Raw genomic sequence first — 27346 nt, forward strand, 5'->3', positions numbered from 1 at the left:
TTTTTGCTTTGTCAGCTGCCCTTGATTCACTTCTACGGGTTATACGTCAATATCCGCTTACAAGTTAGACTACTTGTTTTAAATTTGTCCATACTGTTGCAAAAATATCTGTATGTTTATTCATGCGACGTTGCTTAGTACGGATAATTGAAATTACAATTTTAGGTAACAGTTTACATTGAGGAAACTGCATCAAGATATTCCGTGTTATCTAAAGTTCTACTAATAGTCTCTTAATTACTTTGACATTTTCATTTTAATGTTTTGGTAGGCCTATTACATTTGGTCAGCAAAAATAAAACAAAAACAGTTGCTAATCACCTACTATGGTCATCAATTTTCTATTGGAATAATAGACGACAGACAGTACGTTATCGTATTATTTTGAATTGACATGTAAAATCAAGTCTATATTTCGGACTGATTAAGCTAAAGAATGTATCATTTTGACGATGAATATATATTCATCGTCAAAATGTAAAAAAAAAAAAAACATTTCATGAAGTGTTTTTCGGTTTGGGTTGGAGGCTGAAGAGCTAACGACTTCCATTAATTTCCGGTGTGTGACCCCCGTTTTGTGGGCCTTAACATTTGTCGGAGAAATCTGGAATTAATAATGGTTATATACGTTGTCAATAATCAGATTTATTAAAGAAACATAAGAGTTTATTGAGCTATCTACTCATTTTAGACAATGACAGTAGACCTCTAGAGCAATAAAAACATACAGAACTGAGAGTGGAAAGCACAGCCACGCCACCAGTGAGGGAACTGGACAACACGGTGTGCAATCATTATACCTCACTGTTCGACCTATTCATTCAATTTATTGCTTTGTTTATCCAGTGAGGAAGTGGAAGGAAGCTCTTTACCGACTTGTGTAACACCGCGGACACGGTACAGAAACTCGTTCTCCACGAACGAAACCAAGAGTGAGTAGAAGGAGAAGTAACCTTGAATGTACGATGTGTGTCAGAGCGCCCATTGGTCGGTCGCAGTGGCCCCGCCCCTCCTCTCTGTCAGCTGCTCGCACCGAGTAGAGTCTACCCTCCACAGTCGACTGCCGTCTCCCGCGTTGTACGCTTGGGCCTGGTGCAAAGTTGTTTGAACACGGTTTGGTTTGTCAAATGTGTTTCAAGTAAAACTTTGTTTACGTCCACGACCAGAAGTGCGCAGCGTTTTACGGATCTCAGTGAAGTGGTTTAAACTAGTGAAAATACGATTTTTCTTTAGAAGAATCTTTGTTGAGTTGAGTGATAAGTGATAGGTTATCAGTGCACTCCTGCTCGCCAAACTGGGATTCCTTACCAGAGATGTCGACCGCCGTCATGAACAGCAACTCCATCTATGAGTTCGGAGAATTGCTCTTGAAGGTCAGTACTCCTAAATTCCTCCATATGTTGTGATTAGTCGCATTAACAGAAAAGAGCGCCATTTTGAATTTACCGGTCAATTCAACGCGCAACAGGTTGTGTCTGTCAGAGAGCGCGTTCTTTCTTACTTTGACTTTGGTAATATTGCGAGCCACTTACAATTCTTCGATAAAATGTAGTTCTAAATAGAGAAAAAACGCAGAATTAAAAATTTGAACAATTTTGATAATTAGTCTCGTGGCCTATAGACATATTAAAAAGGCGTGTTTTCAAATATGTGTTGTAACAAATCTGATTAATTAATGTGTTATAATTAATCAGATAAATCATTGTTTGGTACAAACATTCCTCTATGAGTTATATCGAAATAACAATAGAACATGCATTCTGCATGTTTTGTTATGGCATGTCCAGAATGATGAACATTTTTGTTGCAAAGCACATGTATTGTCAAATTGATTGAGTAGCTTCAATAAGTATAACACTAAAGTTATTACTAGTTTATTTGAAACTGCTAAACTCTGCTTTGAATATGACGTATGATATGATAGGCACAGCCCCTTTAATCATTAGATTTGAAGTTTAACTATCCATATTGAAACAGAAAGAAGACTAATTGCCTGTATTGAAATCTCAAATTCTCAAATTTAAATTCGGTTCATCTTAAGTATATTTCTATTAAATTGATAAAAACCCAAAACCCATAAGGAACATGGTTGACAACAATAGCCTATGTTTTGAAATTTAAATGTTAAGAGTAGGTAGGCCTAGTTATTATTGTACGTTAGATAAGGAATAAGGAAACTACTAATGGTACTTAGCCTATTAACGATTAGTAAGTAGATGGGTACAAAGTATCCTCAGGATAATACCAAAGTACCCTAGGTACTAGTTTTGAAAGACCATTGACCCTCAAATAATTAAAAAATACACTTTAAAAGCAATAAATGTACAAAAGTAAAAGTCCTGGGCCGTTATCATTTTAATACCTCCTTGATAAGACTTGAGGGCGACTGTTTGTGTAGGGCGGCCACCTGTTTATTGTTATTGTGACCCTGGACTGGCAGTCCCTTCCTGGTACAGTCCCTTCCCCCAAGGTCTGATTTAACAGTTATATTGTGTACCCTCTATACCTATTTCTTTTCATGAGTAAAACGTTTCACTTTGGTAACACAAATATGGTTTTCTAATATCTACTGAATCGAATTACATCAGCTTCACAACAGTTTTGTATTAAGCCCAGTTATTGTGACAGTTTCGATTATTTTCTCTTCTCTTCGTCGACTTTTTTATTCCTCACGTAAACTATCATGAAGTTTTGCGTTCTTAGTCTCGCAATTTTAATAATTAAAGTGGTCGAAACTCTTTACACATAGTGGAAGATCGTTAGTTCGAAATAAATTAAGTTAATGTTGCTTCAGTTCTAAGTGGGTGAAATAATATATAAATCAGGATACATAATAGCCTATTATAAAATTTACTAGTTTTTTTCAAGATGACAACGATGGTGTGCAAAAAGTAAGGAAAACAACCACAGTCTGCCAATTTCTACTGGCTATAAAATTTAACTTATATTATACCGAAACAATTATTATTACTTTATTAATAAGCTAGATTTTTGCTTTCAGCTTTCGTACTACATTAAACACAGTAAGAGTATAATTAATAGATAATAATAATTTAGCCAAGCAGTATAAACGTGTAACATTTTTCTTGCTTGAATCGTTTTGAAAAAAATGAATAATTGTTAGTTAGGCTACCAACAAAAACATTGAACATTTTTAGTTTTCTTTCTATTAACTGTGAAATAATAAGAACGTATTGAATAAATGTAAACTTCGTAAGAATAATAACAACAATGAACAGCCAGCGTGCCCACTCCGCCGATTCCCCGTGCAGTTAAATTTAAATTAAAAGTAGCTAATTTTCAACACTAAATTTTAAACCTCTCAGAAGTCCTTATATAATATTGAGTTTTTACGAACAAATATTACACATATAATTTAAAATGAAAATATAAAGGTTAACAATGATAACCCATATATATTTACTGACCTCTACTGTTTTTTCTGTAGGCATAAAAATATCACTATAATTAGGCAATGCCCAACCACTTTAAGTAGGCTATTAACTTCTTAGCAAGCAAGGGAGCTACCTTAATGTTTAGTTAATTTAGTTTTACTATTTGTCTAGTCTGTTGTCATTTTAAAGTTAATTATATCAGGTTTTAAATAATATCACGTACTCATCAATAATACAATGTAATTTCTGTTATAACGTTAATAAGTGAAACGTCATAATTATATAATTCATATTACATTTTTGTAAAAACATCTGTTGAATCTAGTTTTTAAAAATCTTGTGTAGTGTAGACTTGTATATTATTAATAACTTTAAAGGTGTGACGAATAATGGTATTTACTGTAGTCGTCCAGAGTTATCCAAAGAAAGAAAGAAAGAAAAATCGTATGACCGTATGATCGTATAATCAAATAACTCTGTTATTTGACTATATGGCTGAAGAAAAATGTGAATTTTTGTATTTTTGTATTTGAGTTATAGATTCAGTAATGACATATTTTTTTAACAAACATATCGATTTCCATACTTCCTTTTTACAGTCTCAAAATTTTATATTTAAATTGTACATAAATATAGTACATTTTCATGATTTTATGTTTACTTTTGTCTGCAGTTTAGTTTTGTTGAACAATAAAAAATATGTCGTAAAAAGTGTCCAAATATGTAGGCTATGTCTCTTTAATAGCTACTTAATACAATAATATGCATTTCATGTACTTTATTTAGACATGCATAATATGGTTAGTAAATCTTTATGTTTAAACTTAACCACAATTGTCAAAACAATTGTAACAATACTTTATACGTATTAAAAATTAACTTATTTATTTTTTAATGAGCTTTCCCTTATATTCAAATTGCACTCTTTGTATATAAAAATCTATAAATAAAATGTTTTCCAATATCAACAATATTTAATATTATAAACATTGAAATACGCAAGCCAAATGTATTTACCATTTCTGATTTAAACTCTTATTTTATTGTTAAGTTGCTTTTAAAAAGAGAGAAAATATGTTTTATGTGCAAAATAAAAATTACAACAGCTCGCCACGTATAGCATCAACATGTAGGCCTAACAATGACGTTAAAAGAAATGTACTGGACTATTGTTGTGACTATATTTAAGTAGTAATTTATATTTTATTAATGTTAAACCATATCCAATATTATTTTTATCCTGTGAATGCGTCAGAAGAAGATACAAACTGTAATGAAAATATAAAACTGTTACGTAGTTTTGTCCATACTCATCAAATAAACGAGTTGCAAGTATCCAAGAACACAAATCAGTAAAGCTGGGAGGAGAAGAAGGACCTTTTATAACAACAAACGCATGCCAAAAATGAAGGCTATAATTCAAATTCAATAGCATACGATACTTGTGCAATTTTTGCGAAATATAAAAATTAGGACATTAGGAGGTAATAACCCCGTAACATTTCTGTCAAACTTAAAATTGGCTTGCGTTTTTAATTGAAATACAAGTTAAAACAGTGTTAAAACTCTCAAAGCATTAGGTTACTTTATTTCAATACAACTTACTATATTGTGTACTGTTTCTTCAATGTCTACCAACAGGTTGTTGTGTGTGTGTTAAACTCAGTTTCAATTATTTACATTTTCAGTATTGCAGGATTTAGTAATTCGATTCAAACAAATGTGATTAAATCCAGAAGGTTTGCGAACTCTAAATCTAAATAACAGTAGTTGTGTAGTCAAAGTTGATAGAGGAAGGAACATTTTATAGTTAAAGTAGAGCTTTCAAGGGCATTTAAGTAAGACATCATTCATTATTTTATTTTAAAAACTATGTTTTAAATGTATATTTAATGCAACAATAGCACTTACCGCGTCTGCCCATCTACAGCGACCAATATCGGTATCGAATCAATATAAAACAAGTTATCTTATCAGGAACAAATATTATTATGGGATATTTACTCATGATTGTTCCTGGTTTAACATACATCTGTTCAATCCGTGTTTTTACAGTCGAGACACTCGATTTCAGTCCGTAAGGCCCTGCAATTGGGTTTTCGTCTGATATTCTTCTTATTTTAAAGTCGTCTTTAAGATAATGTTTCTGAAAACAGTAGAACAAAACTTTTATTACTTCACTGGGAATTACAATAATTTAAAGTACACGTGTTGTAATTAGACCCAAATAAAAGTGGCTGAAGAAAAAATGTGATTTATTGAGTTATAGTTTCGGGAATGACGTATATTTTTTAAATATCTTATGATTTAAGGAAACTAAAAATTGTAATAAAATTAGAAATATGATATTAAGTGTAAAATGTTAAGAATAAGATATTGTAAAGAAATAATTGAAATGAAAGAACAATGTTCTGTTAAGCGTACACCATCCTCGTTAGTATTAAAAATGTAATACTTGAAGTAAAATATTAGTGCTGCTATATATATTAGCTGGTAATAAAGAGTTTCTTTTGTCAGGACACAGACAATACAGGTGCATGCCCCCTTCTAATACAAGAGTAGTTTGCCACTTGCAAGATCGACTTCAGGACCCTTTCAGACAAGAGATGTAACCGTTTATTGGAGAGTTGGGAAGTGGATGCAGTGTGGCGGCAGCCATGCGACTTTCTACCACTCAGTCTCTGGTACCTGTTGCAGGGACACGCCACGGTCCCCGCCCCGGAACAAAGCCTCTCTCCCCTATCATGCACTTGTCGCCGGGGTGCCACCCCTCGGGTCACGTGATCCTCACAAAAACGCCGTTACTAGTTTCATTCGACTAGGCTACTCGTCGCCAGTCCGTCATTTGGGGGTGGTTTCCGTAATAAGTCCTTTTGTTATTGGAAATGAGTCTCAAGACTTGGGGTTAAATTTGTGATAGCCACAAGACTTTAGCTCAAGTTTTCACTATACAAATATTATTGGATGGAATCTCTGTACGGTCTGCAATTAAAAGAGGCTCATAATCTACATTGTTACTAATTTTACTACGCCACATTCGTATATTTGTTTCAAAGAGACACGATGTGGTATACTTCAATATGTGCCAATTGTAGGTAGGTACTGTACTAAACTGATCCTGTTTGGTGGTAAAAAATTGTTAAAAGCTTTTTACATGAAATCTTAATTTAGGTAGTACACAAACCGCATTCATATGTGTCTGGGCTCTGGGTTTTGAAAATGTGTACCGTATAGGTTTTTTACATTCATATAGTTTTATTTTTAAAATTTCAAATTGTTTTTGATCGCGTAACAAACGGCATTATAGGTGAAACAGAAAGGCATTACTTTACGTCTAACAGAATTCTAATGCCGAGTAAGCAATACAGTTTTAACAGCATGATTTGTCATTACTTTTGTAAGACGAGAAGTAAGATGGCCGCGAATAAGGCGCGATTTATAAACAGAAAACTCCTCGATTGCACATATAAACTTTCTAATTGATAAGTGGTAATAGTATTTCCCTTGTTTAAATTCAGTTAAATGTAAATTGCTATATTTTTAGATTTATTTCTATACTCATATTACTCCAAAGAATGTTATAAAACATAATTTAATAATTTTATTAGATAAATATTATCCACAATTGTGGGAGATAATCAGTCGTAATAACGGGAAGAGTTGAATTATTATTTTCAGACAATTAATACACCACCTGATTTGGTTAATTTGATTTATTATATTGGATTCATTTTCGAAAAAAAAACGTAATGCATTAAATTACAAAGGATCCTAATGTCTGAATTTAAAGTTGCAGGCCTACTAATTAAAATAGGTACCTATCATTTTAGACTTAGCCGAGTCTAAGTCTAATTCTTAATTGAACGAAATTTTAAATGTTACATATTTTAACTGATACGAGTATTATACGAGTACCTGTAAAGGTCACAAAAGTAACCACTCTTAAATAATGTTTATACAATACAATACAATTACAGTTTTTATTCTCATCCTTTGTAACTGATTGTTAATGTAACCTGGATTGTTCAAGGAATGGCCTACTCGGTCTAGTAACTGATGAACCTTGTACCCTTTGTTACAACTTGAAACCTCTGTTAAATGTTCAATGCTTGGTTTTTGCGACGTACAAACGAATGTAATGAGTCGCCGGGTTGATAAGAAGTGCAAGGTCAGCGCTATCACCGGAAGTGACTCAGGCCACCACTCGGTTCTCCTGTCTTCTAACATTCAGCGTGGATTTTACTTTTCATCCTAGGCTGTAGTAAAATGACGAGTTTTTCCCCCATTAGAACGATGTCAACCTCATGCAGTTTTAAGCCCGTATATAATAAACCTAATACAACCGACTCTGGTGGTTTAGAGGTGTGCATACTTACAGGAGATGTAATTAAAACTCGTCCAAACGCTTGATGTGAACAACTACGTATGTGAAGCGTATACATTTTGAACATTGAATCGATAAAATACAAGACACTTTGAGATTTTTTTTCTGAGTAACCTATAAAAGTATCTAAAAAGCAAAATACTCGTTTGGATGCGAATTAATTATGTCTTTGAAACCTCATAACCTCATCTCCCATAATTCTACCACTACTGTAAGTGCATGAATTTTAACATTGTTCTTATGATACCTACAAGATGGTCGCCTTAGGCTTTAAAGCCGTGTTTTTGCGGTCATCTATATTTTGTGCATGAACTGTACCTAACATGAAGTTATTTCACTTGTAGAATAGTCTTGTTTTGGTTACGCATTGACTGGTGTATTAATATGCTACTAAGTAATTTATATCTTTGATATGTTAACCTGATATCGATAGCTGTACAGTACTTTATTATTAGGCTATAACGTAATAAAATATGCAAAATCCAACTACTTATTATTGAATTAGGTGATACACGAGACGGTATTGTTACATATCAACGACATCACACTATACAGTGATTTCTAACACATGGTGCCGTGGCTTGTGCCACACGGCCAGCCAGTAGTGTTGCAGCCGGCTCTAGTTACACGGGTGCCAATCTGCGTTACGCGCATATAACGTGTGACACAAGTTCTAACGTGTTCAGGCTACGGTTTCATGCAGTAACCGTGTAGACCGGGTACAAACAGCGCTTTTACGGTCGCTGAGCAGCAAATACCAAGAAATCTGCTGGTATATCAGCCGTGTGCGTATTGTACGTGTTTTAACTTATTGTCAGGCCTATAAATTTAAATCCTCTACACTATATCGAAAAATTTTTCGGTATTCTGTACCACAGCATTTTTGTGTTTTAAAAGTAGCCGAATTTGGTACAGAATGTTTTCTAAAACAGAATTGACACAAAAACTACTTTAGTGCAAGTTTAACATTTATATAGTCAGCAAGCAGATAAGCTTCCGCTACAAGTTTTACACTTGTTTGGTTACAAACGAAGTTTAATTTAATTTATTAATATTGAAGAATTAATAACACTTAAATTCCACACTAATTTTGAAAATTGTACTGTGACGTATGACTTGAAATGAAATACTGGACATTACGCAAGAGAAATAATAGTAAAATGAGATGGAATTGTATAATCAGACGGTAGTTTAACCTTGGACTTGTCCACTTTGACCTTGACTGCCGCAATAGTTCAAGGCCACGCGCCAGTGTCTGGGCCTCGTTCTTGGTACGGTACTTTGTTTGGCCTCTCTCAGATAATTGCTTAGGTTTGATATTTTTCCTTTAACAGTTAATGTTTATTAAAGCAAAATTAAATACATTTTTTCACTAATGAGCCTATTTTAAATATTAGGCAAGTTGGTAATATTTTAGAGTACCTATTTGTTTTGCATCTAGACGTTTCCTTACTGCTTGGTATTTTGTTTCGGGCAACCAAAGGTTTTTATAGATTATATATGCCAAAATTTACATTTACTTTTGTATTTTATATATTTTTAAAATTTATTGTGCAGACATTTTATATATTTTTTATCTACATGGAATTGTACATAATGAACAGAACAAACTCTTCCCCTAAAGCTTATTTTTATCCCTTATATTTACACAAGAGCCAAGTGATAAAAAAACTAGTTTAAATATCTGCGTTTAAACAATTAAAATCGGTAAAACCTAGGCATATTAATTTTTTATACAATTAAATCAATACAAGCCATGTTTATAAGACATGTTAAGTCATTTGGATATATTGATAGCTGTGTATACTTTTGATAACTTAGTGAGTTCTTGTTTGATAAGGCTTTTATGGCCAAGTCGTAATTTGCTGGTTTAAAATAGCTTATTTAAATAGTCCCATCAATTATTATATAACGTTTTTTCGTTATTCTGAATATATACAATCAAAATACAGTGCTTGTGTATTATAGAACCTGTTACTAAAATGTAGAACTGTTTACGTCGTAGACTTGGTGTTATGTTTTCATAGAGCGTCTGGTGTCCGAATCTCACGTTCGTATGGAAAAGGAAAAATCTAGTTTAGCTCAAGTATTTACTATATAACGTAATTTTTTAAGCATTGTTTGTATGAAGGAGAAAGTGTTTTTTTTTATTAAACTTACGACATTATTCGATATTGATCGATTATTGTATTTATTAAATACTACTTTTCTAAACATTATAGTGAATCTGTAATTTTCAAATAGGAAATCATGTAAATATACTTTTGTCAACTGTCTTTCTTTAAACGATAACACCGTTAACGTCTAAAACATCGTAACAATTGAAAATTCGCAAAAATAATAAATTGTTGCTATTATAAACTATTTATTGTATTAGTTCTATTATGAACATACACCTAGTGCCAATATTATTTTAACGAATTCGATGTTATTAATAATATAATAAACTAAGATTTTTATAGATACTTTTGTTCTGTAAAAAAGTCATAAAGGCAGATTTATTCTGTAAATGTTTTTTGTAAAAGTACATAAATTAATATTAATTTGTTGTATTTAGTGAAAATCTGGAACTGTTGTAGCCAAGACTAAAACTAAATAAACTTATCAAAATGTAAATAGTATATTATTCAGTCATTGCTCCAATAAACTGGATAAAACGTGTTATTATTTGGGATTAGAACGTTTTAAGTTCCTCTCTACACGAATGTTTTAAATTTGAATTCTATATTTTAAATATTAAATACATTCTTATTTAAGAAAACTTTCTTTTCTTTGGTAATACGCTCCAAAACAATTATATTTTACTTATTATAAAACACAATTCTGTAAAAAATGATTGTTCAAATACATGCGATTTTACCTTTACATGGATATTTAATTAAAAATTACAATTTTATAGTTATGAATTTAAAATATGTCACTCTTTAAAGCTATAACTCATCTACATACCGCAAACATTCCACATTTTTATCTTCAACAGTTTTTTTTAACCTTCGAAGAAAATTGTTGAAGTTGTAAAATGTAAAACACTTGTTTAAATAATCCAGTGATGCATACTATCAACACTGCAATTAATGAAACAGCTTGTATCAGTAAATTATTGAGCCATATAGCTGAAATTTGCACAGCCACAGTGCAGGTCTTTCTACACGAACAGCCCTCCGGGCGTCCATTACGTCGACTCGACCTTGTACTAAGTGCAATAGACGCATATTGCGACTGCATACGCTCACCTGTGACCGGTGCTATTACCAACCACAATGGCTTATTAGTTATGTCACTATAAAACGCGAAAGCCGTCCCTTACTTTTCGTTTTTTTGTCGTAGTCTGTAATCTGATGTCAGCCCACGTTGTTTTTACCACCTGCTATTTCGAGTGAATTGTGCTTGCTGAGTTCACGGCTGCTTGATTCAAAGGCGTATTTTGCACTTTACAACTCATATCAGACCATATTTTTAATGATAAGTTTGCATACCTTATATTCAGATACACACGTAGTGTAAGAGGACAAATAAAACCAAAAGATTACATGATAATGGACTTGTATTGCTGCAATCTTGGTAACTGCAGAGGCAAACATTTCCAATTTTGTGCTTTTCCATGTAAATATACAAAACTATAACTCATACGGAATCCCAGCGTTATATATTTATGTGTTAACAACAAAATTGGCTACCGTTTAACATTTCCTCCTTGAAGTTCAATTTTAAAAAGATAGTCTGATTCTCTGACCCTTCACAAGAAAATTACATACAAATAGATATGCTGCTCATAACACTATTACTAAAATATTCAAAGAATGTCTGCCCGATCGAATCATAAAACAGGCGTGCATATGATGAGGTACCTATCGGAAGTTCAACAATTTTAAATGTGTAAAATATTACATTTACAAAAGTTATTCATAAATTAAATCTGTCCTCTATTATTTAATATGATGCCTTGTAGACTACTATTAAACAAGGAAATCTGTACGTAAAAAAGTTACTATTTCTATTGTTGATTTATATTGGCCAATGTACATTACATGTATGCATAGTTTGTGTGTATCAAGAATAGTACAGTAATGATTGTTCTTATTGAGGTTTGTCCCAACATAAATAATAACTGGTATAGGTATGGTAACTGGTATGGCAGGTCAAGAAAACCAGCCAGCTCAGGCCGAGAGTCGAGACAGCTGCGGTTACCACGCTGCGGCACGCCGGTTCCAAGGTTGTCCTCTCCACGGCTCTCTCGTGTTGTAAACCTAGACAAACAATCTTGAATCCATGGATACTTGTGTCTTGGAGTACGCATGTTGTCTTACCACCAGAGCGTTAAGCTAATTTTAATGAAAATTCGTCTGATCCACTTCTATGTGTAGCTGCAAAAGTAAAGCTATGTCAATTTCTGACAGATAAACACGAGAAACATACATTATACTGCATCGAGAGAGAGAGTTGGGTAATAAACGATAACTCAGCACTGATTTACGTCCTGACAAGGAACTTTACAGTCTATAAGTCCAGTAGTCGACACATGAAATGCTATAACAATTCAACCAGAAAATAATAACTGACGGAAATAAAGCCATCTTATAACCTAATTTAGGAATTCAGTAGTTGGTATATATTTAAGCTATTGTTGTCTTTTATGTGGCAAAAGTTTTAACCTGTATAAGCCCACAGGTATGTGTTACCAACAAATATGTTTACTTCTTCGGCTATGGGCGCTTGTTGTGTATCGCACCGAAAGAATCACTGACCTGATAGACTAGAGCCTTCCGTTTCTGGTACGTTAGGGAGGGTACCACAGCGTGAAAGATAATTTTAGTCAAATTTTGTTATCATCTACTTTTCAAATATACATTTTATATTTTTATTCTGTACTGTATGTAACTTGGACCAATTATTTAATTCTTTTCGAACACCTCTTCGTTATTGCAGTACAATACATATTGCTAACGGTACCCAACTAGCGTCCATAGTAGCCAAAGACAAAATGCCTTGGCATGTTTGTCATATGAGCTAACCGGGCTTGGCTAAAGTTATACACACAGATCTGCGGGGAGCAAGACATTACAGACATGATACACAATAGTTAGCGTCTTTAATGTAAGTATTACATATTTTCTACTAATTTGGCCAAGAAGTAGACAACCAACATCGATCTCGCCATTACGTTGTCGGATGTTTCAAAGCATTGCCAAGGGGGCAAATGTTTTAAAATAATTAGTTGTAAAAGAGAAGAGCCTTTAAAAAAATATTCATTGTTTAGGTTATAAATACAACCCACAATCGGGCTTCCCCGTGCCACGCTCACAAGGCCGTTCCGCTGCTTGGAGTTTCCGCTGCGCGCGGACCTTCCTGTCCGTGCGCGTGCGTGCAGGAAATTACCGCTAATTACGATGGTCATCCTCTGATTTTTCCACACTCATTTTCAACAACGATTTCATTAGAGTGAAAACATAGTAAAGCGCAAGTCAAGCTGCGCTGCTTCTCTGTTGATTTCAGTCAGCAGCACTACATGCAATTGCGAGTCGCTTATCTGTTTGGGTCGGAAAATCACCCCTGATTTGTTTACAGCGATGTTCATACTGTAGGAATCAGCAACCGAATGAGCATCACTACAGGTATAAACTAGATCTGTCTGCATGCTATCTATATCCATCCCTTTATGTTGGAAAAGAGATCAGGAAATTCTTTAACCGAGGTAGTAGTGATATTTGCCGAATTGTTTACGCTTCTGATAAACTGGGTGGACATCATAATGTATCGCCTATATCGTTTTCGCAGTCCGAAGACATTTTCCTGGCTGATGCTTCTGTCCCGCCGCTTCACTATATACATTCTCTTGCATCTTTCATCAGTAAAAGTGCAGCACACCTCACCACTTCGCTCTTGACTTTCTGATTCACCGTTTCACCCTTAGTTTTGTTGAGGTTATGTACGTCTTCATGAAATTGAATATGTATATATGGTCCATCTACCCAGAGTCCACCGGTGATTATATGAACATTATAGTGGCCAGTTCCGTCATCACTGTGTATTTTCAGACTTTGGTATTCAATCCAATATCGTGTTCGTAATTGGTCATTGTGGCCTTGAGAAAGTATAATTAATTAATGTGCTTGAGCACATTATTAAGACACTAACTGCATCACTGATTATCCAGTTTGAGTGTCGCAACGTTGGCAGTCCTGGTCTCGTCCAGTTTATGACATAAACATGGTGATTACTGCAACCAGTGACCGCTTTCTCACGCACACTCGTCAGTCCGCTGCGGGCAGATACACCCAGAGGCGTACCGTGTTTACACCAGGGACCCACCCTTCTTCGAATTCTATATTTTACGTTCTACAGGCACAATTATAATTTTTTATAATATTTATCGAAAAATATTTACTCGCCCCAAACATAAGTTTTAAGATAAACAAAATCCATTATTTAAGAAAATCTTTTCTCTACAATTAGGGTTTGGAAGTCTCCTAAATTACACGGCAAACAGGTATAACTTAACGTTTGGGAAAACTACCAAGGTGTATTATTTTTTTATGTATCTCTAACCTTAGCATGTTATATTACATTTCGGTGAAAAATTTTATCATATCCATGACAAAATTATATTCCCCGGTAATAGATATTGTACCATAACAAAATATTTGGAATTTTGATTCCAGAAAAAATGATACTGGATTCATGTTAGAAAAGATTAATGATTAAATACTTAACAACAGTTATATAAACCTTTTAGGTAAGGACCTCTTGAAACAAAACCCCTCAACAATTCTTCTCCGTTCTTAATAACTTTTATAACTTGAACAACACGTGCATTGATCCTTTGGAGCAATGTTGTGGTAATGCGTACTTACTTTAGTTTTTATAAAATGTTGCTATAAGACTTTGACCTTGGCTCATGGGCAAATAAAGGGAGTGGTAAAAACAAAGAAGACAGCATATACTGAACCGTAAAAATAAAATGTATATTGAACAAACGCCGTTACTAGCATTATGATATATAGTTGAATGTCGGGGCAGTACCACATCGGGTTGAGCAAGGGCTGAAGGGAAAACACAAGAAACAACGAGATTTTCGCAGCAATACGAAGCCAGAGACTGTTGCAATTGTAACAATGTTTGTATCCTCGTTGGTGTTTCGTTTGCATTGATTAAGGAACAGGCATTTCATCGATGTTTCATCCGGTTTCTAAATATAGATGGTAATTTACTCTATGGCATTCCAGAAAAGAAATGATTATCGGGGGAAATCTTCATGTCCTTCTTCAGATCGTGAAGACTGTGGGCTCTAACGTAGTCCTTACTTTGGGTGTCTGTAACTAAAAACAATATTCATAATTTTTCAATAACAATAGACTAGAGAAGATACTCCTGCATGTAAATAATAATAATTGTATTATTTACAGTATCAACTCCGCACACTAGGCCGGAAGTCTGTTATGTACAATGTTTGTCAACGGCAGCCCTAACCTGGACATTTAAATGTCTTCTTCACACATCCTCGAGAACAGTTGGAGATAGTAGCTTAAGTCTCGATGCCTAAGAAACAAGTGCTAGCTAAGCTGTAGTCATTATACCTGATATATCATTTCACAGATTATAACACTGCTTAACATATAATCGTAACAAAATACTTAAGTGATCCTTTCCGTTAAAAGGACGAGCCTAAAGTCACGCATATTTTTTATCCTCTAATTTGCATTTCATGAAACTCTCAGCTGATGATATAGCAACTTTTCCGTTTGGGAAGTCCAATTTAATTTTACTTATGACAATGTCTAATCAACACCTTTGCGGTTCTATACAAAACACATATCATGGGAGTTCTGTGCATCGGGACTCGGTGTGCAAAAATGCTATAAAACAACATGTATTACTGTGGTGAAAATAAACACACGTCAAATTATACTTAACGATTTTATTACCATCCTGTGTAAGTGATTACGTTAACGCTATCCAATTAGTTCTATGATCCAAGTCTGTTACATGTAGCATCGCCATGGTAATGAAACTGTGTTACACAACACTTCGCGTCGATGAAGCGTAACAATCTAGGTACCTAATTAATGTGGGAAGTAATTGAAGTTTTTCAACTACATGTTTGAGTAGGCTATAACACGGTGTGAAATGACAGCTGTGCATGATTTGGTGTGTATGAGGTATAATGCAGTACTCGGCGGCCGCGATGGCGGTCGTGTCGTGGAAGATCACTATTGACGGCTCGAGGCCGCTTTCTACTTTCATCACTTTCTTCAGTTGCGCAACTCTGGTCGTAACCACTCTTACTTTCTGCCCGCCTGATCCTCTCTTCCCGTCCGCGCCTCGCCTCGCCTCGCCACTCACTTTTTACAACCGTTGCGCCAGCGACATTCCGCCGCTATCCTCCGCATTCCTGGCTACTGGACTAGTCAGCTACCGCGGTTTGCATCCTCATCCTCTGCACCTTGACTTCTCGGAGACGCGTGTGATGTTCCCTTGTCGTACTGAATACGTCTTTGTAACGTCTCAAGTTCTGGAATCCAACAGAAGTCGCCGACACAAGCACCGCACTCAGGCATGTCTTGTGAGATGTGAATGGATGTCTTTGTTGAAGCATGAGTCGAATAACATTTTCCACTAATTAACATCCTGTTCGGTTTTGACATTTGAATTGTTTTAAATTTAGTTTTAACATTTAACACTGATAACTTTAACCAGAGGTTTTCACTTTACTTCATATTGCGAATCAAAGGGAAATCAGATCCAGTTCCCATTGGCGGGTTTCGTTACAGGTAGATAAAATGAGCGAGTCTGTAATATACCAAACTATTTTCTAGGAAGTTCGTTCGTTCGTTTCGTGTGGCAATTTCATTTATTGTATACATAGTGTAAATAATTGGAGAACCACGAGTCAAAAATTACAAGCTAGTTGGTTAAACATCGCATCGACAAGAATTAGGGCCAAGCCAGTCTGTAATGTCAACGTTTAAGAATTTAAAATCGGAGATGTTGGAGGAAAATCTGTTCTTAACGAGAATTCAGTAATTTTGTAGCTCGTTGTTTGAAATCCCGCACGTGTTCTAGAAAGTTTTAAAATTAAAAGGAATACAAAGGACTTACAGTTTAGGAGACTTACTTTTGATATTTTGACACATAATCGTATGTCGATTGTATTTCGAATACCTCCAGAACTTGTCTTTTTCTTTGAAACATTCATTCGACAGGTCAATTTTGACTTATTTAGGCTACCTGAAGTTTTCATTAAATTTTAAAATTTATTTATTTTATATCGTAAATTTTAATTGCAATTATTTAATTGTAATACTTTTGATTAGTAACATTTATTTACAAAAAATATGTGTGTAATGTTGATATTATTATATTTACAGTTGTTACAGTGCATAACGCGATAGTTTGGTATACAACATTTTCAACATCTTTTCTATTTTCCTGTGTGAAGCTGAAGAGATTTTTAGTGAACTATGTTGACGTCTCTATTATAGTTAGCCAAGGCTGAAAGAAATTGAACAACTGTTTGTAATTCGAGTGTTAGTTAACAGCTTTATTATGATGGCATGTGCATAAATACAGAGATAAATGAGTCTCGTGTCTACTAAATTGTTATCATTAAATGTATTTATTTTTTTAAGGATACTAAAAACTGTGTAGTATGCACTGAATCAATAAATACAGTAGCGGTGTGGTGAACATGAAATTTACAATGTGGCTGTCTAATTGCAAGAAGTCCTAAGTATTTGAAGATGACAGAACTCCAAAATGGGGGCTCGGAGATTTTCCACTAGACGTTTTTGTATTATTGTTTTTGAAAGGCAGCAGATAGGCTAAGCCATTTTTCTTTGAATGTACATATTATGTTAAACAGCGTTATAAAGAAAAAGTAGGAAGAACTGTACAAAATTGAAATCATAATAATAATAAAACGATTCCCTAACATCTTTTTAATCCGGTTCATAAACATGGCTTCGGGATTTGGAACGTAAGTCAGGTTCAAAGAATGTTCGATGCTCTTGTAAATAAAAAGTCACGTAATTCATTCTATAATAGCTTACAGCATTGATGTTTAAAGTTATATCAGACGGCATCTTGCTGACAAACTTAACAGAGGATTGGATTTGGCTGTCGTCATTAATTTATAGATATTTTGTGGCGCTAAAAACTTGAAAATATTTATCCATGTACTTTTTTATTTCCCTTTAAAACGCGGTGAGATAGATTGGTCTAGTGAATGGTCATAACGTAGACCATTTCTCCTCTCAGTATCATTGTGCAAACATTTGTTCCTTAACTTCCTGGGAACCCCGGTGGTTAAGGTAAGGAATTTATAATATCGAGAAGATGAGCTGTTTAGTACTTGTTTCAAGCTATATTCTGTTAACACAAAAATATCAAGGAAAATGTTCGCTTATTCATTGTATGGCTCGTCTTCAGGAAGATTCAACATTTTACTGACCCAGTTCATGGCTGGAATCTAATACAATTTGGATCTCATAATCTCTATCAATAATCTCTCGAGATTATGAGCAATTCCTTCTTCTTTGAATCGGGTACCTGCCTACAAGAAAACGCACACGAGGCAGCTGACATTTACAAGTAGCCTACGTTTTGTCGAATATTCCCACCTTCGTGATTTAAAAGTTGCTACCGAACTCATGTACGGCTTAGTGAAGTGGATCGTACGCAGTTTGTACGCTGCGAAGGTGGCTGAGTACCGAGTTTAGACCGGTTGTAACAGTGAGACTAGCCGAATTGGCTCTTCAACGTGGCTGGTCGTGTTCGAGCGCGGGATTCTTGGTGAGTTAGGGTTTCTGAGATTCCGACGTATCGATTACTTGGGAACAATACCATTTACGACCAAAAATACGGTCTTGTGATCGTCAGCAGCTATAATGTGATAACTACCAGATCTGAACGAACTGAGTGAGTGAGGTCTTGTAGGTCCGTCCACCTTTCCTTCGTAATTTTGTTGGAATACTTGAGAATTACGAAAGATCTTCAAGTAAATACTGACATAAGCGAAGGCCTAGCCTAAACCTCGACTCGGATCACGCAGTTTCCCCAGTAGGAACGTAAATTGCCGACAAGAACTGAGCGGCGCGGCGCGGCGGCACAGCGGCGGTTTCGACAGTGGATGGCTCAGCCTGACAGACGCTAATTGGCCACTTTACTAATGAGAGCACCTTGCCTTGTCGGCAGACCGCACCGTGGTGAGCCCATGTTGCCACATACACGAGTTGAACTTTTGTTACCATTTCTACATCTATTAGGTATTCTTCATGTTTCTGACACGCAATACAACTTGCATTGATGTCCTCGGAGATCTTGCAGTACCGGTATCGTATAGTGAAATATGTCTTTTACTGATACTCGCATTTGTATCAAACATCTAATCCGCGTTTATCTTCGTCTTTTATAAATATTTTGTACAGTGTGCTGTACAGTTATCTCCTGTTTGATACAACAAAGTGTTTACTTCAGCGAATGATATCATTTTACATACATCAGTTGCACATCAGTGATATGAATATCGTTGTGGAATGAAGCTGCATATTTCGCATTCACATTTACCAAGAACGTAGCCAGGAAAAGTTTTGGGGAGAGGGTCCATACAACTGATATTTTCCCGTAGTGGACAGAGAGTAAGGCTCCGTTTTGTTCACTAAAGAGCAGTTTCTTTGTTGAGAACGATCTTTCGGCAGTACATGTCAGTAACACTGAATTATTTAAATAATAATCATTTAATAAAAAAGTAAAAATTGAAAATTGGAGGGGGTTCCGGACTCCTTAGACCCCCTGCTGGCTACGTTCTTGACATTTACATATGAATGTCTTATATATAGCAGCGTATCTATGTCGAAGGAAGCTGCTAATTTTGCTGATTTCATGGAACGGGTCCCTCCTCTTTCCGTTCCTTTTTCCGAGAATGATATGATTATGTGTTGTGGGCGGCCCTCTATCTATTTTAGTACAGTAATAATAAAACCTCCGAGCTTGCTTTGGCCACCAATAATGAAATGTACAAATGAATTGAAATAGTACTTCCGGCTCAGTCAGTAGATAGATGATCTGAAATAGACCACTGAAGTATTACATACTCATAAATAACGGGAGTTAATTTTTGTAATGCCTAAACGGCTGTCATATTGGAACGAAATGGCGTTCAAAGCTGACTAAAGAACTTAGCCTTAATATTTATAAGATTTGTACAAGTTTGAACTTGTTCGGGCTTTTATAAAATAGTTGTTTCGTATAGCTACACTTTTGAAAGGGATGGTTATGGGCTGTAGGATTCATGTGAGCGAAGTTACGGTATTTGCTATCATGAGGACAATTGCAATATTCTGATTTCGTGTACAAAAAAATTACTAAAATATAATACAGGAACTATTTTACTACAATATTGCAGTTATAAACAAAATAAAATGTTGTAATTGAAATTAGAGCTATGTATTAGTTGTAGTTATTATCATGATTTAAAAACGTTGTACAGCTACCTAGTCCATGTAAGAATAATTTTCGTAGTCTTTCATATTCCCCATAAAAATAATGACTTTTATTGAACGTTTAAGATTGTCAGGGTCGCGTCGTTATCTTGCCCCAAATCAAACCGTACTTGTTTCACAATACATTATACAAGTTCTTATCACCGTTTAAGTACTTACATTGTTTGTTGCCCTTTGAACACCAGACCTTCTGAATAAACATCATTTACTAACAGAAATTTTCCCTTTGACCCGAATTTTCCAGTTATAGAGTTGTTACTGTCGTCTTCTAGAAAATTAGACCATACTAGTTGTCGTAGCTACCCATACGCGAGCTACTGCTGTCTCAAGTGTGCCTTTCTGTTCATGTCCACAATAAGAGCTATTTAAACGTAAGGGAGACTTCACAGATTTACAATACTATAGTTTATGATAGTGTTTTAGATCTTATACTAAAGACATCGCTTTCATAATTTAACATGTGAGTAATATGGTGGCAGTGACAAGTTTTATTTGTATGGTTTTGTTGTATTAGCAAATTGAATAGCAACATAAATAATGTAGAATCTTATGATCTTTATTTTATTCTACCAACGTTTTGTAAATACACATTTTAATGTACCTATACAGGCTAGGCAGGCATTAAATAAAACAACAGAGAAAGTAGAAAATGGCTGGCCTACAACATTGTTGTAACAAACTGTAGACACAACTTCTCACGCATAATGAACCAGAAAACAGTGAATGCAGTTCGTTGATCTAATTTTCCCCTAGTAGGTTACCGTATTAAACAAATCTCGTACTCTTTATTAATTCACCTCGAATATACAAGCCGGACCTAACAAAATTGTGATGTGATTTCTAAATACGGTAACGTATTTGCATTATATGAGTGATTGTATTTTTGTGTGCCAAAATAATGTCCAATGACAAGTCCATCGGACGAGACTTTCGCATTCTAGGACAAGCTGAAAAGAACGTTTCTCCATTACTACTAGAAACCATTACTGGTCCGATATCTCTGTAGAGAGCGCAATAAAACCTCTATTGTTTGTTACAAACCTAATGACCTATAAATACTGTTTAGGCGGGGACCTTGATAACTTTGATGGATTGTTTGCCTTAGAAACCTAGACTACGAGGCTCGCCTGGGCTCTGCCTTCTCCCAGGCCCTTGTACTGTTAGGTCGTATCTAGGCTGTAACCTAACATTTCCTGTTTGGCTAGGATACCTTATCTGTTGACACAAGTCTGGCCGCCATTTTGTGGAGAAGGGGAAGAGTAGTCAGCAATGATAAGCTTTTGATAAAGCCAGGAACGAAGAACTGCCAACCTAAACATGTTTTAGCCACTTCGCCGTCAAATTTTCTTTTACAGTGGGTGCAAATAGTTCCTTCCTGAGAGAATTCAGAGTTACATTTACGTCATTTTAAAGAATTGATTCTGAAGTATGTTATGTTGTATGCTAGAATATTCTGTATTGTACAGCATACAAAGCAGATTTTGAAGGCCATTGGACGCCTACATGTACAGTATTTCTAGATTGGCGGATAAGATTATTTATATAACTTCGTTTACAGCTGCTGTGTTCTCGATATCAATAAATATTATTAATAATAGAAAAATTTTTTTATTATTACGTTAAATAAACTGTGCCAAAAATACACATAGTAAGACATAAATCCATTGCTTGGATACGACTGTCGTCACGGGGCTATTTAATATTTATTGGACAACAGACATGTTAAATTTCCTGTCAAGTTTTCTTTATTAATTCATTTAAAATTCGACAAAAAAATAATAAAATAATAAAAAAAACATGAAACTAAACGTTCAGAATATATTTATCAAGGTAAGTGTAATATTAGGCCATAGTTTTATGTAACAATCACAAATGTTTGGTGAATATGTTACATCTCACTCCCAGTTCCATAGAAACGTAGCAAAGAATCTTTGGCACGGGTTTTAAATCATATTGACTTCTAACTTTATCCAGTAACCTTTTATAATGATATTGAAGTAATATAAGAAAATGAATGGAATATATGTAGTAAAAGTTCACTTAATGTAAATTTAAGAATTCACCATTTTATGTACAAAAGATATTGTGGTAAATTCTTGGACAAAATAAAAAAGATAGTTTTATTCCGGTTTACATGTTTAACTGAAGGCATCATACACTATCTATTTCATGTAAATAGTAGAAGCAACATGTTTCAAGTAACTTATATCTGTGCTAATACTTTTCTCTCTGAAACAAGCAAAGCCACATTTAAACGATACTGTGTACTGGCTTCTGATGACTGGAAGCTGATGTGGTTCGTGTTGATACGGCAGGCTAGATACCGTAAGACAATGTTCAGTAATTCCTAGTAACTTAGTCCGTGTTCCCAAACTCTACCGCCGCGACATTGCATGAAAATCCCCAAACCAGTTGATTCTCCTAATGTCTAACCAACAGTAATCAATGCTCTTCCAAGAGCTGTTGTTCGTGTGTGAAGCTTTGTGTCTCAATCTGGAATGTTGAAAACTTAGACATAATTTTGTTCACGATTATGTTACCGGAGTCCACATGTTTCCTGTCTGACTCTTGTTCAAGCATTTGATGTTATTCGTAAACGAAGATCAGACACATTCAGTAAATACGATCAGACGATGTACACTTGGCTACGTATAGTAACCTTGTTATCCCCTGATGTTTTGTCTCGCAGATTGGTGTTGTGTTGTAAGTAATTTAAAAACAAACACTCCAATAATAGACATTTTTAGAGAGGCCTTTTGTTTTCAAAGAAAACATGATCATACCCTCAACTGAAATTAAAGTGGTGATAATATGCAATACCAAAATAAATAAAATCCTCGATGCTTATGAAACAATTTGTATAAAAAAAGAACCAAAATAATAAAAAATAAATAATAAAGTAAATAATTAACCCGGGTCTTTCCAAAATTCACCATTACTGTTTTTGATCTAAGTAAATATATTTTTTACATATGCATAGACATACATTCCTGGTTTCAAAATATTATCCTCTCGTATTTTTCAATGCCGTGGTTTTATTTAAGTACAAAATTGTGTATATTATTATTATAACCTATTTAATTAATTCAGTTGTAGCTTTGATAATAGTTTCTTTGAAAACGAAAGGCCTCACACAAATATAGATTTTATTATTATTGGAGTGTTTATTTTTTAACTAATTAAAGAATTCCAGTAAGAAAGAAGCTACTACAATGTATTATTTTTAGTTACAGCAGCCTGGTAAGACGCAGTTGGAAACTCTGTCAATGTGCAAATTCTCTAAATTTTCTGTGATGTCTTCGATATCGTTGTCTGATGGATGTGTGTTGTTTACAGCAACAACAACAGCAGAAGAGTGTGTTGGGAAGCAACAACAGTAACAAGATGCGATGGGAAGATCAGGGCCACGAACCGCTCTCCAGACGGGCTTCTCATCCCGTGGGACCCACCATGGCTTCTTTGGTCACCACCTTGTTGCTGGACAACCTCAACTCTCACCGCCGTCTGGATCGCAGCCAGTCCGATCCTGCTAAGTCCATCATAAACGTCAACACCTCCAGGTGAATATACATATCCTTGTAAACATCATCAGTCATTCTCAATAGTATTTTCCTGGCTTACTTATTTGCTGTACCGTTGTGGAATTGATAATAGTTACAATTAAGAGCTCAGCACACTGCGATTTAAATAATCTATTTTCATTCATTAGTTACGTTTTCTATTTCAATTTTAGAATTAAAAATGTTTTGTTCTGAACAAAAGAACTTCAATCAATGGATTCATTGCGAATGTTGAGTTAAGCTCCAGTTCACCGTCCTCTTCCGTGCAGCATCTGAAATCTGATGCTGTTGCAGACTTGACACCTGAAATCACAGATGCTACATCAGATTTCAGATGCTGCACGTAAGAGGAAGGTGAACTGGAGCTAAATTCAATATTCGCATTAAATGAACCCTTCCCACCATAGCTGCGTTATGTGCAATGGATTCAGTTACAAAAGTCGTATAACGTATTTGGGATATACAGTTATTGTCTCGATCTAATTAACAACCGAGTGTGGCAGTGTCCTTGTAACGAAACTGAGCAAAGGAACTGGCATAGTTTTTTGATATAAGGATAGAAAGATTGTGGAAGGATATTATCCATTTTGTTAGTATAAAATGTACAATTGCTTCTATGAAACAATTTCAGAATCACTGGGAGAGACTATACTTTTTTAGTTTTTCCAAATGTTTGATCCAACCAGTGGTGAACAACGTTTTTGTTTAGAATATCTTTTATTTACCGCGTAGTCAGAAACAGCAACAAAATGTTATTTTTGCTTCAAACCTAAAATGCTAATGTATTACTGCACGAGCTATGCGCCAATTGGGTACGCTTTCAGCAGAGTTAAAAATGTAGAACTTATACACACACTGTCCTGAAGCCACAAGACATTTAAAGAGTGCTAGATAACAAATTATATTTGGTAATACATGACGAAAAAGGCATTAATATCCTCCAAATCTCCTGTAAAGATTGGATCAATTCTTTTACAAAACCACAATGGTCTTTAAATTAACTTTTAGTGTTTATATGAAAATCACAAGAATTGGAAAATAATTCAGCGTTATGATCTGTTGTTTTGTTATGATCTTAAGGTTAGGTACTTCCTTTACGGGATTTGCTTATGAGAGAGGATAGAATTAGTTTGGCAAGACAATTTTTCAATATAGTGTAAACCTGATTTTGGTGTTATATACAAACCTTTGGCTATTTACTTGTTTTGAGCATTCGTGGAATAATCAATGGTATTTTGAAATAGAAGATAGTTGAGAGCAGCCAATACTTAAATGTGACAGCACAGTAACATTTATGTCGATAATTATTGCATAGTTAAGAGATAGATGATGTGTACATTACAAACTCAGATTTTGAACAAGTTTTGATTGTTGCAGGTACAAGACCGAACTGTGCCGACCTTTCGAGGAGTCTGGGGAGTGCAAGTACGGGGACAAGTGTCAGTTCGCACACGGCGGCCACGAACTACGCAACCTGGTGCGACACCCCAAGTACAAGACGGAACTTTGCCGCACCTTTCACACGGTGGGCTTCTGTCCGTACGGGCCGCGCTGCCACTTCATCCACAACGCCGAGGAGGCCAGAGCCATGCAGATGAAGAATCGACCTCGTCCGCTGTGTTTGCTCCCCGGACCCGGCTCCAGTGCTGACACCCCCTCGCCACCCTCGAGCCTAGGCAGTGTCTCTCCGCCACCCTCGTCCACCTCCAACACCGCCTTCTCGTTCGCGTCTCTAGTCCACGAGAGTCCACGTTCCCTGAGTCCCTGCCACAGCCCGCCCCCGCCACCCGCCTCACCGGACGCCAGACTCCCGGTCTTCAACAGACTCAGTCAGCCCGGGATCCTCGCGTTCCAGTTCGGCGGTGAACTCATCGCATAGACTCCGCCACCGACTCATCGTCTTCCCTAGATAGTATCCACAGTCAATTTACATCCTGTAAGATTTCTCAGTGTATTCTCATTTTAATTCTGATACGAGTTTATTTCTAATTTAATGGTATTATACAGACTGCTTAATTTATTCTGAGACAAGATGTGTTTCCGTTAGGAATAAAGGTTTTGTTTTATTATTTATATAGCGTTTTGTGATTTATTATAAAGCCTTTTAAGGCTGTATTGTAAGTGTTATTTTGAGTTGTACGCAATACCTAACCTCAACGACACAAGGAGACCGAGACGTAGATTGTACACTAAACTAACTTGTAGCTCCAGCTGTGATGTGCTCAACTCCGATTGTACCTGACAGGGCACGGGCACGGCAAACCATCTCGCCAAATTTTAACTTTTGAGCAGTTAACTTACCAGTCTACTGGTGCAATTGTTCGCAGTCTTTTCTGCTTTTTGAATTGATAATAAATATTTTACACTTTTACTTTTTATTACGATGATTTCCATGTTTTATTGTGATTTTGAAACTTTCTATCGGCAGGATCTATTGGGAAAGAACATTCCACACATAAAGACAAGCAATACGAGTCAGCGTGCGATACCATGTATATCATTAGATGTAAGACAACATACCCAGTCCTGCAGTTTTATTTATTTGTGTATTTTTATAAGTTGTTGTTATTTTGATACTCCATTATTTATTTGATATAGGGTTTTAAAATGTCGTTTTGTGGCAGATAACTAACTTTCTTATCTTCATACTAATGTGAACCAGTTTCCATTAAGAAAATGAATAAAAGAGAAAATTATGTACAGATATATTATATATATATGAAACGTATTGTCTTCTTTTCATAGTCTACGCATAAAAAAGATAAATTTATTTTATGGTGATTCTCCAACCATATTTGTTGAAGGGAGCCTTATATTCTTTGGTCGTTGTAAATTCTTAAATCCTTTCGGGGCAATTTGTACAAAGATTCGATCATTTCTTTAATTAATATGCTATTTGTATTTTTCATGTTATATAAGATTTGATTCCGTTTGTTTTATTAGCATAAGCAATTAAATATAAAATCTGTACTTCTCCTTCAGGTGACAAACCAATTAGTGTGTTCTCTTTTCATTCCACTGTTTTTCTCGTGTGAGTTTAATTATTATTTTAGTTCGACTGATCATTTATTCATAAAATTGGTTTGTTACATAAAATATGTATTATTCAGATGTTTCTATATTTATTTGCTTATCATTATATATATATAATATTTTGTGTTAGTAGTTCTTTAAACTTTTTTATTTGTATTTATATAATTTATTACTTTTATGGATAAGCACATCTTTAAAGGTGCCTTGGCCATATTATTGTGTTTATATGTTACATGTATTAAAGTGAGTTATTATTATAGCGTTTAAATATTCTTCTCATTCCTCCTGTCCAATCCCCTATACATTTATCGCAATAATTGTAACTGTCTGGATTGCATGTTGTTGAGCTGCTGACAATCATTCTTCCAAATCCATTTATGAATGTGATTCACATATTTTCTCTAGAGAATAAAAACTGAAACAAAAATCAAGGATCTTTGAAGAAAATGGTGCCAAGACAATCACTTATTTGCTAGC

General features: G+C 35.1%; 1 protein-coding gene across 2 annotated transcripts; it reads left to right on the forward strand.

The window, feature by feature from the left end:
• Positions 1-1039: 1039 nt before the first annotated feature.
• LOC124357375 (protein TIS11) lies at positions 1040-27137 on the forward strand. 2 transcript variants are annotated; one of them, XM_046809113.1, is made up of 3 exons: positions 1040-1373; positions 23613-23836; positions 25214-27137. In XM_046809113.1, the coding sequence occupies exons 1-3, from the start codon at positions 1314-1316 to the stop codon at positions 25713-25715; spliced, it is 786 nt and encodes a 261-aa protein (XP_046665069.1). In that variant the 5' UTR covers positions 1040-1313; the 3' UTR covers positions 25716-27137. The 2 variants fall into 2 exon arrangements, with proteins under 2 accessions (XP_046665069.1, XP_046665071.1); XM_046809115.1 differs by lacking the exon at positions 1040-1373 and adding an exon at positions 21951-22106.
• Positions 27138-27346: the final 209 nt, after the last annotated feature.

The sequence above is a fragment of the Homalodisca vitripennis genome, chromosome 3, assembly GCF_021130785.1.
Source record: "Homalodisca vitripennis isolate AUS2020 chromosome 3, UT_GWSS_2.1, whole genome shotgun sequence".
NCBI lineage: Eukaryota > Metazoa > Arthropoda > Insecta > Hemiptera > Cicadellidae > Homalodisca > Homalodisca vitripennis.